Source organism: Rhinoraja longicauda, chromosome 16 (assembly GCF_053455715.1).
Source record: "Rhinoraja longicauda isolate Sanriku21f chromosome 16, sRhiLon1.1, whole genome shotgun sequence".
NCBI classification, from domain to species: Eukaryota; Metazoa; Chordata; class Chondrichthyes; order Rajiformes; family Arhynchobatidae; genus Rhinoraja; species Rhinoraja longicauda.
The window spans coordinates 29,292,033-29,311,681 of NC_135968.1; the positions used below are offsets into that span (position 1 = coordinate 29,292,033).

The window sequence follows — 19,649 nt, forward strand, 5'->3', positions numbered from 1 at the left end:
GATAGTTAGGAAGTGGTTCAAGCAGGTACAAACATAGCACTTAAAAACCAATTGGATAACTACATGAATAGGAAGGGAATAGAGGGGTATGGGCAAAGTGAAAAAACTGTCAAGAGTGTACTCAGGGATCTCATTTAGCACGGACAAGTTGGGCTGAAGGGCCTGTATCATGCCGTAGAAATATGACTTCAATTCAATCATTGAACACCAATAGTATGGATGAAAAGGAAAATGAATCATTTCACCTCATTATTTCAATGTGCATAACTGAGTATAGGCATTCATCAAATTTTGTATTAGATCAATTCCATACACTTTCTTTTAAGTGTAAATTTGTTTACTTGCTTTTCTTTTACATTGATGATATTATTTTGTTAAATTATCAATTGAGCAAGGTCCATCAAGGTGACTTTGTGGTTAAAATTGGTCATTGCAATAAAGTACGTAGATTAGTATTGTTCAGACCCTTCGTCTCTTTAGGGGTGTTAACTTCTCTACCCGAAACCATGAGTTACAACATGGCAAATAAATTACATTTCCGTCTCCAGTCATCCTGCAATCTATGAATGAATGTGATCATGAATGATTGTCAAACAAGTTTCGCGTTGCTGCAATACTCGGTACAGTTTTTGAATTCCAGGCCAGTGCACACTAGTTGCATTACATAAACCTAATTCACTGCATCACTGTTAGCTATAATTACTTATGAATATTGAATGGGTCACCTTTCAAATCACCTGTGGTTAAAGTACTGCAGTCAAGTTGCTTTTGACAAAACAAGAGGCGTCAAACTGCTGAAATTGATATTATTTTGTAAATAAGGAGGAAATTGACAACACGTTTAGACAACAACTACAGATTATAATATCGAGGAACATACTCCATTCACAGTCGCCTCAAGCGCCCATCAACTCTCCCCCTTGGTCAAACACATCATGCAGACAAGGTTTCCCCACCTCCAGATAACTTCGGTATCCTCCCCACTTTACTGGTGATGTCGGCCGTCAAGGTTCCGAAATCCTGCTCGTACACCTCGAAATCCGAGGACATTTTCAGTGGGGTTGTGAGTGGAGAGAGTTTAAAGCGGCCGCTTCTTCCGGCCTGTGTCACCGAGGCTTCTGGAAAATGCCCGTCACTTCCACGGCAGCCTTGTCACCCACTCAAGCTCGGCAAGCCGCACAGGCGCCGACGTGGCTCGATGACAGGCGACACAACTGCGCCTTTTACATTATTTAAAAGATGAGGGAAGAGGTGGTACTCAAGCTCCGCGGCTCACTCAAGGCCGGCGACCAGATGTAAACAGAGTGGGGGCCGGCCGGCGAGCGAGGTGCGAGGTGGGAGGCGCCGGCGGAAGCGGCGCAGCCATTTGTATTGGCGAAGCACCGCCATTGGCAAGTTTGAAGGCAGCGTCAGGCGGCAAACGCGGCCGTGGGGACAAACATAACAGTTCCAAGATAGACACAAAATACTGGAGTAACTCTCCTGCGGGACAGGCAGCATCTCTGGAGAGATGGGATGGGATGGGTGACGTTTCGGGTCGAGACCCTTCTACAGACTCAGTGGGCGGCAGAGTTACAGCCTTCCAGAGGCAGAGACCCGGGTTCGATCCTGACCACAGGTGCTGTCTGTACGGAGTTTGTTTGTTCTCCCTGTGATTGCGTGGGTTTTCACCGGGAACTTCCGTTTCCTCCAACACTCCAAAGATGTACATACTTTTTAGTGAATTGGCTTGGTATAAATGTAAAAATAATGTCTCGTGTATAAGAAAATAACTGCAGATGGTGGTACAAATCGATTTATTCACAAAATGCTGGAGTAACTCAGCAGGTCAGGCAGCATCTAGGGAGAGAAGGAATGGGTGACGTTTCGGGTCGAGACGCTTCTTCAGACTGAAAAAATGTCTCTCGTGTGTTGGATAGTGGTGATATTGTGCGGGGATATCTGGTCGGCATGGACTCGATGGGCCGAAGGGTCTGTTTTCGCACTGACAGTGTATCTCCAAACTAAAAACCTGTAACACCATCTGTTTCTTTTCTCCAGAGATGCTGTCTGACCCTGCTGAGTTAGTCCGACTTTTTGTGTCTACCTTCAATGTGGAAGGGGGGTTGGTTTGTGTGATGGCCGGGGCTGCGTCCACACAATTCGCTGCAACATCTCCCGGGAATAATAAGTTGTAGGAAGGAACTGCAGATGCTGGTTTCAACCGAAGATAGACACAAAGCTGGAGTAACTCAGCGGGACAGGCAGCGTCTCTGGAGCGAATGAATGGTTGACGTTTCGGGCCGAGACCCTTCTTCGGATAATAAGTGTTCTGCAAAAGGCTGCGCTGTAATCTCGCTTTGTGCAGCTGAACAGAGCCGGATGGATCTGACTAGCTGGGAGGGTGAAGCTGAGTCCCACAGGCCGGGCCGGGCCTGACCTCCGAGCTCCTCCTCCCCACGCAACGTGCGGGCGAGATTCACTCCCGGGGCACGGAACCCGGTGCACGGAAGGAGGAAGTCGCGCCGCGGAGTCTGGGCTGATGCACAGGAGCGGGCGTTTTGCAGCCACTGAGTCGCCGGCGTCTCATCGCAGCCCCGTCCTGTCCCATCCCGACCCGACCCACCACAGATAATAACCGGCGGAGTCCTGCAATCGCTCCCATCGCCATTGGCATTACTTCCCACATTTACGACCGGAAATTTAAACAAAAAAAACAATCAAGTGGCGTTGACTTTTCGGGTAAGTTTTTTTTTAAAAAAAACATGAGTAGAAGTCTACAATTGTTTTTGGTTTTTTTTGCCGCAGAAAACTTTCGAGCAAGTTTTAATTCCTACTCTTGTGTTCCTCCAGGATGGCTCTGCCAATGCATGTGGGAATACCAAACGATAAGTGAAAACTTGGACGAGGAAATACCTCAATAAATCAAAGCTATGATGAATTTACTGGAAGCGAAAACTGAAGCTGGCGTTTTTTTTTCGTAAATCTATTTTCTCAACGTAAAAATCATGTTTTGCCCGCCCTCGGGCATGGAGTGACGCTTCGCCTGGTGTATGTGATTTGATGTATGTTAACTACAAAGTCGCTGTCTTCAATCAAGCACCATGTGTTCGATTATCAGATTTGAAAATCTTCATGAACTGAAAAGAATTTGTCACTGGGGACCAATTATAGCCATATCTGTGATTACAGTATGTTCATCAATGGCCATTATAGACTCAGTACTTTGGTATTGGCCCCTCGATACTCCAGGTGGAAGTATAAATTTCATTATGTTGATAAACTGGACAGTTCTTATACTTTACAATTATTTTAATGCAATGTTTGTTGGCCCTGGTTATGTGCCAATTGGATGGAAGCCGGTAAGGAAATTATTATTTTTTAAGTGAAGAATATGTTCATTGATAGTGGATATTTGCTACTATTGTATTAACCAGTGCATGGTAATTTTATGTGAGCGTTTAAATAGCTGTAGATGCTAGGTTCTTTAAGCATCTTGTTTGGTGAATCTATATCATTTACTACACATCTAAGGAATCCAAGGTTTGTGCCCTTAACAGTCACTGGAACTTAAAGTATGAGATCTCTGAGTTTCCTGTAGTTGACTTCAGAAACGTCTGGTATACTTAGCTGAAAAAATTGTCTCTATAGTGTTACACCTCTGTTGAAAATGTACCATGATGTACTACTGACACATCAATTGTTAAAGTCAGAGTGAAGGATTAGTGGACTTGGTCTACTTGTCTGTTCATTCTTCACTTTCTGAGCTAATCCTTGGCTTTTCAGAGCTTTTCTGCTGTAGCCAACTGCTTGCATGGATGCCTTAATAACATGCAGCAGTTTCTGATGTTGTTTATCGTCAGGACCTCGAGAGTAGAAGGATCATGGCTCTGTTAAAATTCACAAAATAGCCTCCCAATTAAGGTAGACACAAAATGCTGGAGTAACTCAGCGGGTCAGGAGTTACTGCAACATTTTGTGTCTACCTTCGATTTAAACCAGCATTTGCAGTTCTTTCCTACACTCCCAATTAAGGTGTTATATCTGCTTGGTACACTATATTTTGCTTTAGTCAGGAGTTGCAGGAATACATGAATATTACAGGAGGCACCTATTCTCGAATGACTGACGTATGGGTTGAGAGATAAAGGGAAAAGATATTGAAAAAACGTTATTTTAATTTTAGCATCTGATTCTTAGTGTAGACCATGTACTGCTAACAAAACCAAAACATTTGTCAGTGACTTTTTGCACAATCAGTCTATAAACCCTAACCTTAAAAGTAGAACTGCATTTGTCTTATTCAGAAATTATTCCAGTAGTCATGAAAAACATTATTCAATATATCACTTTCTAGCTCCTGGGAATCTAATGATTAATATTGCTGTAGTTCACCTGCCATTAAATTTTATATTCTCAATTGTGGTGGCCAGAAGCAAAGGCTGTACACATAACTGCTGAGCATGGTAAATATTTACATGCCCCACTTTGGAAGCAATTGTTCTATTACCTAAAAATAGCACACTAGATGATGCAGGCAATTAATATCCCATGAAACCAATGTGCATTCACTGAATCATCCTCATTCATTCTTTATTTTTTCCTTTACTGGAATTTTATTTGCTTATTTTTTCAATTCACTAAAATAGAAAGATGATTATAATAATTATCTTGTTCTTTTCAAGGAAAATTTTCATGACGCAATGTATCTTCAGAACTGCAGAATCTGTCACGGTTACAAGGCGCCCCGATCACATCATTGCCGAAAATGTAATAGGTATGTTTGTGCAACTTTACACACGAGCACACACTGTGAAACACATATTTTATATAAAAATGTAGTATTTTGGAGATGAAGACAACCCCTTCAGCTTTATGCAATTTTTAGAATGTTTTTGTTTTATAAAATGTTTAGATTGAAAACAAAGCCACTCAAATAACATATTTTGTTAAATACAAAATCATGCAAGCGAATCAAATGGTATTTCAAAACTTTGATTTGACATTATGGAAATTAAGGTATAATGAAAATAAAGTAATTGAAAAACATTGCAAACTAAAATGACTAGAACAAATCACTGACCTGAGCTTTACAATTGTGGAGCCTGTCAAAATAGTTTTTTGTTTAAAAACTATACATGTTCTGTAATTTAAACTTTTTTAAGGCCAATCCTATTTATTCTGTTCTGTATATATAATTGAATTTATACTGTGAGATGAAAGATCCACTGAGCAGACTAATTTTAAACCTTTTTATGAACTAAATTTGCAGGTGTAAACACTTAAATGTTTTAGAAGTCTGAAAATTACTTTGGATTCCTAAACTATATTGTTGCCTCCTTTTGGAACAATAGAATCCCTTGAAAACAAATAAAGTTGTTTTAATAAAACTTTCACTGCTATTTTGTTCTGTCATTTTTTCGTCAAATACGTCATAATTTTGTGCCACTTGTGTAAATTCTGAAACTTTGCAAAGATTTTTGTTAACTATCTGCTAAGTCTGATTATTAGTTTAATCGGGTATCTGATGACTAAAACTAAATGTGGAATGAGCAGCTGGTTATGTAGCCTCCTGAGCTTGCTCATCTAAACAAAATCATGGTAACCCTGTACCTCATTCATTTTCCTGCCAGTCCCCACATCCCTTAAATCTCTTTATTGTCTAACATCTGTCCGAGTCTTAACTTTGCTCAGATACTGAGATCTGAGTATCCATGATGCTTTAGAGTAGAAAATTCAAATATTTTACGACTTGTTGAGTAAATATATATTGCTCTTCTCAATTTCCAAAATGGATAAGCAAGTAATTATTCAATTATTTTGGTCTTGCATGTATTTTAGCATAACTCCTGCATTGTGGAAGGTAGCATACATTGCTCCTCTTCTAAAGAATGGGGTTATTGAGCAGTGGTAGGGAAGCTGTTAAAAATTATTACTATGGGCATGATATCAGAGCACTGAATAAATTGTGTGATTGGCAGGTTCAGTTTGTATTTTAACTGGGAAATGGTTGTTGACATTTCTGTTACTATTTTAAGGTAGTAATTGGTGGGTTAGTTTAAGGAAAATCAGTCAGTGTCATATCCCTGAATTTTCAAAAAGCATCAGAAGTGCACATCAAGAACCTATTATAGAATTGGGCGATACATTACTATTAACTGACAAAATGGGAATGAATAGGTTATTTTTCAGGTTGATTGAATTCTGCAAAGGAAGGCTGTAAATGGACATGGATCGGTTAATAGAGTGACAGATACAATATAATGTAAAAACCATCGACTTTGGTAAAAGAGGGGCAGAATGAAGTGCGAAAATGGGAAAAGTTGGTATTCAGAGGAACATTGTAGCATGTAATTAGGAAGCCAAATGACAAAGCTGTCTTAATTATATGAAGATTGCAAAATAAGACAAAAGGAGCATTTTGTGCAAAAGACAAATTCATTAATAGAATATGGGTTTATGTTTATTATTCTTACATGTACAGTGAAAAGCTTTGTTTTGCAGACTATCTAAACAGATCAGATATACCAAACAGATTTAATGTTTAAACTCGAGTACAATAGATACAGCAAATGGGAAGATACAGAGTGCAGAATATAGTTCTCAGCATTGCAGCGCATCAGTTCCAGAGACAAAGTTCAATGCCCTTAATGGGGTAGAGGTGAATGTCAGTACCCTCGCTTATGGAAAGAGCATTTTCAAGCTTCTGTACTTTCTGCAGGATAGGGGCAGAGGGCTGGGACGGGTCTTTGATTATCACAAAATGCCGGAGTAACTCAGCGAATCAGGCAGCATCTCTGGAGAAAATGGATAGATGACATTTTGCGTCTGAACCCTTCTTCAGACTGAAGATTAGAGACTGGCGGAGGGTTCCGACTGAAAACTCATCTATCCATTTTCTCCATTGATGCTGCCAGACCCACTGCATTGCTCCAGCATTTTGTGTCAATCTTTGATATAAACTAGTATCTGCAGTTCCTTTTTATTACATTAGGTCTTTGATTATGTTGGCTGCTTTTCTGAGGAAGTATAGATGACGTCACTGGTGGGAAGTATGATGGACTCGGTTATATCTTCAACTCTGCAATTTCCTGTGGTCTTGGGCAGAGCTGTGTCCTGACCAAGCTGTGATGCAACTCCAGCATGTTTCTATCTGTTAGAAGTATGAGTCACAAGAGACATGCCGATTTCCTTAAAGTGTAGGGATTGGTGTGTCTTCTTGGCTGTCACATCAGTGTGGTTGGTCCATACAGATCTTTTAAAATATTAATGCCAAGGAATTTGCAGCTCTCAACTATTTCCACATCCACACCATTGCTGACTGGGCATGTACTCCAGCTTGCTTCCTGAAGTCAATAGCTCCTTCGTCTTGCTGACATTGAGGGAGAGGTTATTGTCCTGACATCATGTCACTGAGTTCTCTATTTTTGTTAACCTACCGTTGCAAAGCATTAAATAGTAGGATTATTTAACATGAATTTATTTCAGATATACTGTTCCCCTGAAAAGTAATAGTAACTGCTTGCATCTATGATTTAATTACAAATGTTTATCGAGGTTTTCTTATCCAAAATCAAAAACTTTTGCCTTTAAGCTATAACTAAAGTCTCCTCTTCTTGTACTTTACTCTTAGATGCAGTTTATAACTTAACATGCTCAGCATCAATTGGGTAAATTCAGAGTGTTTATACAGGGTGTGCTGAATTTCCTGTTTTATTATGGGGCTGAATGGAAAGTCCGTTGATTTGTAAGCAACAAGTACTTAATGAGAAAGTGGTGGAAAATGTGCCTCGGTAAAAAATGTTTTGTGAAGAACCTTTAAAGAATAGCATGTCAAAAAGCATGGTGGAACTTGTAAACTTAACCAGAAATAGGATGTATGCAAGGAAAATATGCTTGCGTTTGGCGGCAGGCAAATTGTTGTGTTGTTAAGTTTTGTTAGTTTTTGAAAGTGTGCGTAGTAAATATTCTCATTTTCAGTTAAGTATAAAACGGGAGTCACGGATGTAGAATTATTGCCAACCAATCAAAGAAATTCCAGAAGAAACGTCATTGCCCAAAGAAGTGCTATCAAAGATGCAACGATGTAATTAAGGCGAAGGAAGGGTCCCGACCCAAAACGATGCATGTCCATGCTCCCCGCAGATACTGAGTTCCTCCAGCCTTTTGCTTTTTTTTTTTGCTACATGGAATTAAGAAACTGGATATTCAAATGAGGACAAAGAGAAAATTGTTGTTGATGGTTAAATAACCGAGGTGAAATGTCAAGCTTTTTAAATTAACTGATGGCTATTAATTTCAAATGAATTGCATGAATTGTTCAGATCTATTGAGGAAAATAAATAAAATTGAATGTAAGCAAATTAAATTTTATAAGATTAAGCATAAATATATGGTAAACATACTTACTTAAAATTCTTTATTCACAAAATGCCAGGTTAGGCAGCGTCTCAGGAGAGAAGGAATGAGTGACGTTTCGGGTCGAGACCCTTCAGACTGATGTCAGTCTGAATCCCCCTCGTTCTCACCTTCCACCCCATCAGCCAGCGTACCCAACAAATCATCCTCCAACATTTCCGTCACCTCCAACGGGACCCCACTACTGGCCACATCTTCCCATCCCCTCCCCTTTCTGCGTTCCGCAGAGACTGTTCCCTCCATAACTCCCTGGTCCACACGCCCCTTCCTACCCAAACCACCCCCTACCCGGGCACTTTCCCCCAGCAACCGCAGGAGATGCATCATCTGTCCCTTTACCTCCCCCCCCCCCCCTCAACTCCATCCAAGGACCCAAACAGTCTTTCCAGGTGAGACAGAGGTTTACCTGCACCTCCTCCAACCTCATCTATTGTATCCGCTGCTCTAGATGTCAACTTCTTTACATCGACCAAACCAAATGCAGGCTTGGCGATCGTTTCGCTCAACACCTGCGCCCAGTCCGCCTTAACCAACCTGATCTCCCGGAGGCTGAGCACTTCAACTCCCACTCCCAGTCTGACCTTTCTGTCATGGGCCTCCTCCAGTGCCATAGTGGAGGACTTGCAGCCCAGTGGTATGAACATTGACCTCCAACTTTAGATAGTTCCTCTGTCCCTCTCTTCCCCTCCCCCTTCCCAGTTCTCCCTCTATCTTCCTGTCTCCACCTATATCCTTCCTTTGTCCCGCCCCCTGACATTAGTCTGAAGAAGGGTCTCGACCCGAAATGTCACCCGTTCCTTCCCTCCTGAAATGCTGCTTAACCTGCTGAGTTACTCCAGCATTTTGTGAATAAAAACCTTCGATTTGGACCAGCATCTGCAGTTATTTTCTTACACTACTTAAAATTCCTGCTCCTGTCCATGTCAGTTACTTATTTTGATATAATTGTATTTGATATTCTCTTGGTTCTCCCTCTGCTCCTAGGTGTGTGATGAAGATGGATCATCATTGTCCATGGATCAATAATTGTTGTGGTAATTTTAACCATGGCTACTTTACCTTATTCCTGATCTTAGCACCACTGGGTTGTATTCATGCTTCTGTGATTTTAATCATGACCATGTACACACAGCTTTATAACAGGGTAAGTAAAGCATCGTTTTGTTCCAAATTTATCTCAAGATATCACGCTAAGAAACAGTTTGAAATATATAAAATTATCAGAAGTATAGATAGGTGTAGACAGTCGGAACCCTTTTCCCAGGGTGGAAATGTCAATGGTTCAATGTCAGACGAGAGGGCATAGCTTTAAGGTGTGAGAGGCAAAGTTTAAAGATGATGTATGGGGCAATTCTTTGTTACAGAAGGCTGGTGACTGTGCCTCCAGGGGTGGTGGAGGCAGAAAAGAGAGTGGCATTTAAGAGACATTTGGGTAGGCTCACGGATAAATAGGGAATAGAGGGATATGGATCACGTGCAGGCAGGGGGGATTAATTTAACTTGCGGACATTGTCATGCGAAGGGCCTGTTCTTGTCTATTATTCTATAATTTGGAAAAGTGACTTGGAAAGGTTGTTTGCATTTATGTTTCTTTTACAGACTTTGTATGATTTATTGCAGATCTCATTTGGTTGGAGTTCTGTAAAAATTGATATGAGCATGGCTCAAAGCAATCCACAGCTCATCATTCCTTTTGGAATTTATGGATTTGCCGCCTCTCTCTTTGCTTTAGGATTGGCAATCGGTACAACAATTGCTGTTGGAATGCTGTTTATAATTCAGGTACAATTTGGATTGAAATGGTTTAAAATATACGGTTGGACATTTTCGACCCGGTCACATTGAACATAGCTAACTCTTGTTATTTTAAAGTCGTTCTTTAACATTATAAATGCAAAATAATTATTTATCAGCATCCAAGAAATCACGCATTTTTGTGGAATAATCAAATTAAAGAATACAAAATATAGTTAGATGTGGAATAGGGAACTGAAAAAACTGCTTATTTGTTGAACATTATGTTGGACCTAAATTTTGTTAAGGCCAGTAAGGTAGCAATTAATTACCCAATCCCTGAACTCTATCAGGAATTTGCTGCTTATTATAAAAGCAACAATATTCCTCTATTTCAATATTGGATATTTTGCGTGAATATTTGGGTTCACTGTTTGCTCTCTTTTTCTAGATGAAAGTGATTCTTAGAAACAAAACATCCATTGAAGTTTGGATAGAAGAAAAGGTAGGTTGTGGCCCCACTGCAGTTCTATACTGCCAATGTCACTTTGATAAGTTGCTACATTAGATCCGATAGAATGGACAGAGATGCAACATTTCTTGAATAGTCCCTTGTGAACTCTCCTCACAAAATTAGTAAAAAATGATTTATTCACAAAATGCTGGAGTAACTCAGCAGGTCAGGCAGCATCTCGGGAGAGAAGGAATGGGTGAAGTTTCGGGTTGAGACCCTTTTTCAGACTGATGTCGGGGGCGGGACAAAGGAAGGATATAGGTGGAGACAGGAAGATAGAGGGAGATCTGGGAGGGGAAGGGAGGGACAGAGGGACTATCTAAAGTTGGAGAAGTCGACGTTCATACCACTGGGCTGCAAACTGCCCAGGCGAAATATGAGGTGCTGTTCCTCCAATTTCCGGTGGGCCTCACTATGGCACTGGAGGAAGCCCATGACAGAAAGGTCAGACTGGGAATGGGAGGGGGAGTTGAAGTGCTCGGCCACCGGGAGATCAGTTTTGTTAATGCGGACCGAGCGCAAGTGTTCAGCGAAGCGATCGCCGAGCCTGCGCTTGGTTTCGCCGATGTAAATAAGTTGACATCTAGAGCAGCGGATGCAATAGATGAGGTTGGAGGAGGTGCAGGTGAACCTTTGTCTCACCTGGAAAGACTGTTTGGGTCCTTGGATGGAGTTGAAGGGGGAGGTAAAGGGACAGGTGTTGCATCTCGTGCGGTTGCAGGGGAAAGTGCCCGGGATTGGGGTGGTTTGGGTAGGAAGGGACGAGTGGACCAGGGAGTTACAGGGAGTAAAAAGTTGATATGCCCCTTAAGCATGAGCTTTCAAAAAAAAAAGACAACTTTGAAAGTTAAAGCAATCTATCAATTTTTATAACTTGACCATTACAAAATGTAAGATTTTTAAAATAATTTAATAAGTGCTCAATAATCCCTGAGAAATTCTTCATAAAGAACTATTTAAAATCTGTTACCCAAGTATATTCCCAAACTGCTCACGGCTTGAGCTCCAGATTTTGAGTAAATGACAAAGAAAGAATAGTAAGATGCATCTAAGTTGCAGTAATGGTGTTCCTTCTTGGTGGTACATGACCAGGGTTTAGGAGATGCTGTTGGTGCCTATGTGAGTTCTGCGGTGTATTTGATACACTGCAATTATTGTGAGCTACTCATGATGAGAATTAATGCATGGCAGGTTGCTGAAGTATCATTCAGGCAGAATACTTTGTCCTGTTGTTTAGGTGTTGGATCTGGATGAGAACAGAAGTGTAGAGTCTTCTGTCATCTCCTGATCTATGCCATGGAAATAATGGAAATGTTTAAGGCCATCATCAGTAATCAGGTCGCTTGTATTAGCATATCCTGTCTCTGCTCTCCTCTGGCAGCGATTTTACTATTGACTGGTGCGAATAACTTTCACATCAGTAGTGATTCATGCTGTTGATGGATAATAATGCCATTGAATGTATAGTTAGATTTTCCCTTGTAGTAGATGGTCTTGGTCTGTCAGTTTCATGCCCCTTTAGATTTGTCGGGTAACTTTGTGAGATTTGATCTATTGGTTGTTATCCTGTAACTATACCCATTGCATCACAATTGCCATATGGAAATGTACGCAGGGTATCATCTGTTCGTACGAAGATTACTGGAATTTTTGGTGGCTTGCTTTATTACAATCGGGTACATCCATTTTGGGCGTGGATAGCATGGATGTGGAGAGGACGTTTCCACAAGTGGGAGAGCCTAGGACCAGAGGGCACAGCCTCGGACTAAGAAGGACGTACCTTTTAGAAAGGAGATGAGAAGGAATTTATTTCGTTAGAGGGTGGTGAATGTGTGGAATTCATGCTACACATGCTGTGGAGGCCAAGTCATTGGGTATTTTTAAAGCGGAGATTGAAAGGTTCTCGATTAGTAAGGGTGTCAAAGCTTATGGGGAGAAGGCAGGAGAATGGGGTTGAGAGGGAAAGATAGATCAGCCTTGATTGAATGGCAGTGTGGACTCAATGGGCCGAATTGCCTAATTCTGCTCCTGTGACTTATGAACATGATATATCTCTGACGCTGTTAGTGTGAGTTTAGAATGAGTACTTAAGGTGGTTACAGATTTTTCTCGGAAATTAATTATCAAAGTGCCAAGGGATTCCATGTTTTGTTTTTGTCCTATTTTACCAAGGCACAAAACAGGTTGTCGTGTTCCTTCATTGCAATAATAACATTTTTCAAAATTTACCAATGCAATCTCATTTTCATAGGCTAAAGACAGAATCCAGTATTATCAAACAGGTGAGCAGTTCATTTTTCCATATGACCTTGGAAGCAAGTGGAAGAACTTCAGGCAGGTGTTTACGTGGTCTGGGCTTCCTGAAACAGATGGAACTGTCTGGCCTGTTCATGAAGGCTGCCATCCGTACACATTAACGGTAAATTCTCTTTTAATTATTACTGACTGAAAATTGCACAAAATGTTCTGAGAAAATAAGTAATAGTGTGATTGCCCTTTCAAAAATATTACTGGTTTTTAAATTCAGTGCATTTATGTATCATTTTAAGCCTATGTGAGCACTTTTCAATGAATGCCATTCCATGACTTGTCATAGTGCTTTTAATTCTGTTTAGTGTAATAATAATTGATCAGCTTGCTCTACTTGGTAATGCTCTTAGCTCGTGTTGCATTATGGGCTTGAGCATTGTTCTACGATACATTGCAGTAGACAGACTTCATTTCAGAATTATACCAGTATTGTACCTGTGTTGCATGATCAGAAGTGTTCAATTCTCTTTTAAAGGTTCACTTGAGTCACTTTCTATGCCACAAGGTATCTATGGCACATTATTGAAGCAGCAGAAGCTTCTCTCAATACCTTGAATCATATTAAGTTCATGGAGTCGTACAGCAGAGAAAAGGACCCTTCTGCCTAATTGACCATGCTGACCAAGATGTCCAGTCCCATTTGCCCACATTTCAATGATGCAGATTATTGCTCAATCATCTATGCTATACTTGGAACCTTGCTGCCTTCAAATTAGCCATTGAAGCACTGTAGAAAACAGTGATGGTTACTTATCCAAGTTCAGTAAAATAATACACAAACTATTCAAAAATACCAATGGTTTAGCATGTGGCTCACAGAGTGATGTTTCCCCTACTGGTAAAATCAAGGTCAAGTTGCTGATTTAATATCAATATCTGTTTGGCTTTCCGTTCTTAATAACACATGGGTCCATGGAACAACCGGCTTTGGAACTAAGTCGTGCTTTCTTTGAACCGACTATTGGGGAATACAGGAGAGCAACTCTTTGTGACCTCTTCTTTTGATTCCTTTCCTTGCACCATAGCCGGGCCACCTCACCCTAACCAGTAATAAGCTCCATTTGACAGCTGACTACACAGCATGAGTTAACAGCTGCAAATTGATTGATTGCTGTATATTTAATTGTGGACTAAAAATGCCAGCGATGTAATGCATGAAATTCTATTCATTTTCCAGTAGTAAACCACGGGTTAAATTTCTGATAGAAATTGCAAAATAAATACTTCCATGTATTCGGATCGAAAATGGGAACGATCAGGAAGGAACCAATTGCCCCTTGAAATTTGGATAGAGAGAAATGTTTGAACCTTAACCCATGCATTATCTTGAATCGACCATGGTTTTATTTTGTTGTAATTTCTCAAGTCTTCTGAATAATATCAGTTAATAATGAATTAATTGATATGTGACGGTGTTTGCGAACTTTGTCTTGTTACAGATAGAACAGCTGAAACAGAAAGCTGATAAAAGAGTGAGAAGTGTAAGTACTGTAGTGCCCATATTTTTTTGGCAGATGGCAGCATTTCATGGATGTACCTTGTGCAAATTAGATTTCATAAATGATTTGTAGTAGTGAGTTGAGAAATCTATAGTTATTTTTCAGATTTGCATAACATGACTTGCAGCTACATCTTTTCATGAAGATCATGTCAGTCTATCTCCATGCCATTGTTTGAGCAAATAACCCCACAACCTTAATGCCATTGAAGTGCTGATATCTAGCAATGTGTTTTAAATGAACACAACGATTGAGCCCTCTGGGGAAGAGAATTCCAATGGCTCACCACACTCTGAAGAATTTTTTTTAAATCTCTGTCCCCTTATTCTGAAACTGTGCTTACCTGACCTAAACTTCTCAGCCAAGAGAAACAGATTCCCGGTGTCTAACATGTCATGCTCTTTAAGAATTTTGTATGTTTTATTGAAATCTGCTCTTCTTCAAAAGTCTTGAATACAATCACTGCCCATTAAGTCTCTCCTCGTACAGAAAACCTGTATACCCGGGACTATTCCAATGAATCGTCATTGCAACTTTTGTGTTGCATCCTTTCTTGGGTGGTGGGCCAAAACTGTAGGCAAAATATAAGTACAGTCCAAGAAAGCTCTGTGCAACTGTGAATAAGAGTTCCTTGCTCCAGCACTCAAATCTCTTTGTAGTAAAGGCAAACATGCCATATTTTCTCCTTCTTAACCACCTAGCACATTCAGTAAAGGGTAAAGCAGAGGTAGATCTCTGAAAATCAACCCCACCCAGTCCCTCACCATTTAACAAATACTTTACTTTTCTGTTATATGCAACTGTCAAGGTAATCTCTGACTTTTTTTTTTCTTCACTTCACCTTGTGTAGCATGTTCTTGCCCACTCAGCATTTCATATCCCCTTGAAGCTCTCTGTACTCTCAATCCCACCTACTTCAGTATTATCAGCAAACATTTGGCCCCTAAATTGTTATTGTTTGTGAACTGTTCTGATCCCTAAGGACGTCACCATGTCTTCGTCAAATTGAGAATGGTCAGTTTATTCTCACTTTAATTTCTGTCTGTAGGTCAATTTGAATCCGTGTCAATACATTGCTCTAACATTTTGACTGACCAGTGCAGGACCTTACCAAATTCCTTTTAAAAAGTCAAAATCCACACATACTGAATCCCTATCTTCCATTCTCCAAGTAACAACTTCAAAGAATACCAACAGATTAGTTAAACATGTTCTTTCATGAATCCATGCTGAATTTGGTCAGTTTTTTTAAAGGTGTTCTGCTGCCACATCCTTCATTACAGATTTCAACATTTTCTGGGTTTCCCCCCAGCCCTCCCTAATTTGGAGAAGTCACATTTGCTCTTGTACAATTCACAGGAACAATTCCAAAATCTATAGTATTTTAGAAAAATAATCACTCTATACTCTAGAATTTCACTTTTGAACCTATGGAAAGCAAATCCTCAGATTTATTCATTTCCAGCATTGCCAACATTTTCTTGACTGATGCTTAACTCCTTCAGTTTGGCCATTCCTAATTAATTGCTCACCTACTTACTAGCTTTTTGCTTCATGCAACAAGATGCCTCAATCCCTTTCTATTCCAGTCTCCGTCCAATTAGATAATTTACTTTTTGATTCCTTGTACTGAAGTACATGACCTTTGAAGTGCACATTCCTACATTAAACTTTTCATTTGCCAGGCTTTTCCCCATTGGACTAGAGTTCAGGCATCCTCATTGCGCCCCCACCTATGTTTGTATTGTCAGCAATCTTGGCTGCCTTGCACTCTGCCCTCGTCTCCTAAATTGTTAATATAGATAATAAATAAATGAGACTCCAGGATGAATGCTAATTGGTGCTATATGTTCAATGCACTTAAGTAAGAGAATTTGGTGACATTGTCTTACCTAATTGGTGTTTTGCCATGAGCAAATATTATTGCACAATTTTTTTTAATTAAACAATGCTGTAATTAAAAAGGTGTGAAGTAAATGGTGTCCTGTTTGTTAAAATCGGGGGAAAGCAGTAATGAGTTCTAAGTACCTTTTTTCTATCTGTTGCCAGGTGATTAAACTCCCCACATTTGTTTATTCTGAAATCTTCAACAGACCTCTTGAAATGAAAAGATGATTTGTTTGCAGATTGATTGTTTTGAGTCAAGGTTTGCACACCATACCGATAAAAAGGAGTAGCAAGCAACCTTAAATGCTCAGGCTCAGTTTTTCAAGGCAGTAAGAGAATCTTTCGAGTGCTTAAGTTGAGATCCCAGCAATTACTTGAATTTTGTTTTTATGGAGAGCTATTTTTCTACTTTCCACGGAGATTAACCTTGAAAGTAATGGATGGATAGTGTTAATGTTTGGTAAGGAGCGGGGCTGGAATAATCCTACGTCATGATAATCTAAAGGTGGATTGTTTTGTTAAAAATCATTCCCTTTTCTGAATTGGGGAAACATAAATGCCATGTTACTTAGCAGGAGTTGAATCATGAAGCTGTCAGAGCAGGTTTTTTCAAGGCTTAGAACAAATGTGAAGTAGTTGGGAATTGTATTTTTACAAATGATAACAGGGAAGGGAAAGCAATGGGTACATAGTTTCTGTTATTTAATTAGCACATGTATTGAACAATATGTTGGTATTTACTTCCTGGGAAACATATTGTTAAAAATTAAAGATTCTGTAGAACACATTTTAATTCCTTGTCAAACACCCGGCTTGCTTGTGTAAGTAAATGTAAACACATTTGTTGACATTGAGATATGACTATAGTAACACCTGTCTTCAATTATTATACCAAAAGTGGATGTTTTTTTCAAAGTAAATTGAATGGGCTTGGTAGCTATATTGATAGACTGGGATCTATTTGAACGGGTGATGATTGTGAGTTGCATGATTTTGTAATCTTATTACTGACAGGTTCAATACAGAGTGATTGAAGATTACAATGGGGCTTGCTGTCCTATAATGAAAGGTTTCAAAACATTTTATAACACACCTTGTACTGAAGAGCCCAGAATTCAGCTGAAAAAAGGTGAACTGATTTCGGCCACAAGAGGTTTGAAGTAAGTTGAGCAAAATTTATCTTGTCATGGAGCATGGAGCAATGGATTTGAATTGAAAATAATTTTTTGACATTCATGGCCAGATAACTGCTTTCTATTCTCCAATATAGGTAAATTAGATGTCATGAAAAACTCTGCCTATGTTGTGCCAAGCCCTATTCATTTATTGAAGGTTGCTGATCTTCATTGGCTTCCCATTAAACATTTTGATAGTTTCTAAAATTCTCATCTTTGTTTTCAGATACTTCCATGGGCTCTCTCCTCTCTATCACCTGTAAACTACTCCCTCACTGTTATTATTTGAGATACAGGCACTCTTCTAACTCTAGTCCATTGATCACTCCAAGTGGAATCACCGCAGTATTGCAAGTTGTTAGCTTGAGCCTTGAAATTCCCTTCGTAAACTTCTCTGTGCATCTCCCTCTTCCTCCTCTGATAATCTAGCTCCATATTAAATTGTATTTGACAATAGAAGAAACAGTGCAGCGCAGAAACAGTTCCTTCAGCACAAATGTATGTGTTGACCATGATGCCAATTTAAACTATTCCCATGTCTGCACATGGACCATTCCCTACCTCATCTTGGGCCTGTCTCAATGTCCCTTAAATGTTGTTATCATATCTGGTTCTATAACTTCCCCTGACTGGACATGTGAGGCTGTCAGGATATCATTCGCTGAGGTAAATATGAAAAGATCTCAAAAAAATCACTGGATTTTTTCTTTAAATCTTCCCCATCTGACTTTAAATCTATGCTTTTAACATGTTATATTTCCACCCTGGGGGAAAAAATACAGATGACCCAATCTATTTCTCTCCTAATTTTGTACTCTTCTGTCGGGAACTTCTGGCACTCCAGGGACAATTATCCAAGTCTGTCCAACCTCTCCTTATAACTAATACTCTCTAATACAGGCAACATCCTAGTGAATCTCCTGTAATGCTGGGCGTCTCCTGTATTATTAAGTGAAAAAATAAATTAAGTATTTTTTCATTTATCAATTTTCATTTTCAATAGAAATTAATATTTCTCTTCAGGCACTGGATGTATGGTGACAAGAACTTAAAGAAAAATGCCTATAGTAAGTAAATTTGGCACCCAGTTTCCTGGAGATGTGTCCAATTACAACATTTCTGTTTATTTGAATCTCTGCAAAAAGTAATGACATTGTTATTTAAATGACTTTCAATAATCTATGACTTTCATTTAAACAGTTGGAAAGCATGAACGAGGCTGGTTCCCAAGAAAATGTGTTGAGAAATACTTGAATGGCCCTTCCACAGATAAAAGAACAGAAGAGGAAAAAAAGAATTTCTGATAGTTATTGCCACCGGTTCTTTTGACAATAGATTTGGTGATGGTCTTCTACAGGATCTCTTTTCCTATGCTTTCTTTTTTCACATTTAATTTTGAATCGACTTGTTTTGATAAAGCCGTTTTGCATTTCTTTTATAATCTAAAAAGTTCCTTTACATTTTCAAATGTTTGTGAAACAATCTAATTATGGTGATAGAGATTTGAGAGGCGATTTGCAATTTTGAAACAATAAATTGTCTTCCCTTTCATATGGTTTTGTGTGATCCATGGTTACTGTGAAACTTTGGAAACAATTTCCTGGCACAAATTGGGATAGTAATATAAGTAAAATGGTAAAATACAACTTCAGATCTACTCAAACATCCATGCCTCCACTTTAAAGTTAAGTGTAATGAAATTTAAATCCAGTCTTCCTTTTATATGTAGAAACAAAGAACTGCAGATGCTGGTTTTGTTCAGCTTTGGCGCTTTGAGGCATTAGCCCTACCAGCAGTGTCGCCCACTGGATATCCTTTAGGATAGAAATTGTTACCATTCTACGGTCGTAGCCTCAGAATTAAAAGACGAACCTTTAAGAAGGAGATGAGGAGGAATTTGTTTAGTCAGAGGGTGGTGAATCTGGAATTCTTTGCTTCTGAAGCTGTGGAGGCTGTCAATGTACATTTTTAAGCCAGAGATAGATAGATTCTTGATTAGTATGGGAGTCAGGGGTTATGGGGAGAAGGCAGGAGAATGGAGTTAGGAGGGAGAGATAGATCAGCCATGATTAAATGGCCTTATTCTGCTCCTACCACATGGGTGAACTTCTACCCAAATCCCATTAGGCAGCG

At 39.6% G+C, this 19,649-nt stretch overlaps 2 protein-coding genes across 6 annotated transcripts in view; one reads left to right on the forward strand and one right to left on the reverse strand.

Annotated features, from left to right (window-relative positions):
* vti1a (vesicle transport through interaction with t-SNAREs 1A) overlaps window positions 1–1,346 on the reverse strand; it is a 295,526-nt gene extending 294,180 nt beyond the window's left edge. For all 4 annotated transcript variants that reach the window (XM_078413499.1, XM_078413501.1, XM_078413498.1 and 1 more), the window contains exon 1: window positions 957–1,346. In XM_078413499.1, coding sequence (XP_078269625.1) covers window positions 957–1,050 — 94 coding nt within the window. In that variant the 5' untranslated portion in view covers window positions 1,051–1,346. The remainder of the gene's footprint in view (window positions 1–956) is intronic.
* zdhhc6 (zDHHC palmitoyltransferase 6) lies at window positions 1,230–19,025 on the forward strand. 2 transcript variants are annotated; one of them, XM_078413497.1, is made up of 11 exons: window positions 1,230–1,618; window positions 2,833–3,341; window positions 4,665–4,756; window positions 9,382–9,541; window positions 10,018–10,179; window positions 10,583–10,636; window positions 12,897–13,064; window positions 14,395–14,436; window positions 17,356–17,501; window positions 18,540–18,583; window positions 18,717–19,025. In XM_078413497.1, exons 2-11 carry the CDS (start codon window positions 3,084–3,086, stop codon window positions 18,818–18,820), a joined length of 1,230 nt encoding a protein of 409 aa, XP_078269623.1. In that variant the 5' UTR covers window positions 1,230–1,618; window positions 2,833–3,083; the 3' UTR covers window positions 18,821–19,025. The 2 variants fall into 2 exon arrangements, with proteins under 2 accessions (XP_078269623.1, XP_078269622.1); XM_078413496.1 differs by lacking the exon at window positions 1,230–1,618 and adding an exon at window positions 1,941–2,721.
* Window positions 19,026–19,649: the final 624 nt, after the last annotated feature.

What these genes read in the sequence shown, in the direction of transcription:
- zdhhc6 (XM_078413497.1), top strand. Translation starts at nt 3,084, where the DNA reads ATGTGTTCGATTATCAGATTTGAAAATCTTCATGAACTGAAAAGAATT. An exon ending in GAATGCTGTTTATAATTCAG is followed by an intron (nt 10,180 to 10,582) that starts GTACAATTTGGA and finishes CTCTTTTTCTAG; the next exon opens with ATGAAAGTGATTCTTAGAAA. An exon ending in CTTAAAGAAAAATGCCTATA is followed by an intron (nt 18,584 to 18,716) that starts GTAAGTAAATTT and finishes TCATTTAAACAG; the next exon opens with TTGGAAAGCATGAACGAGGC.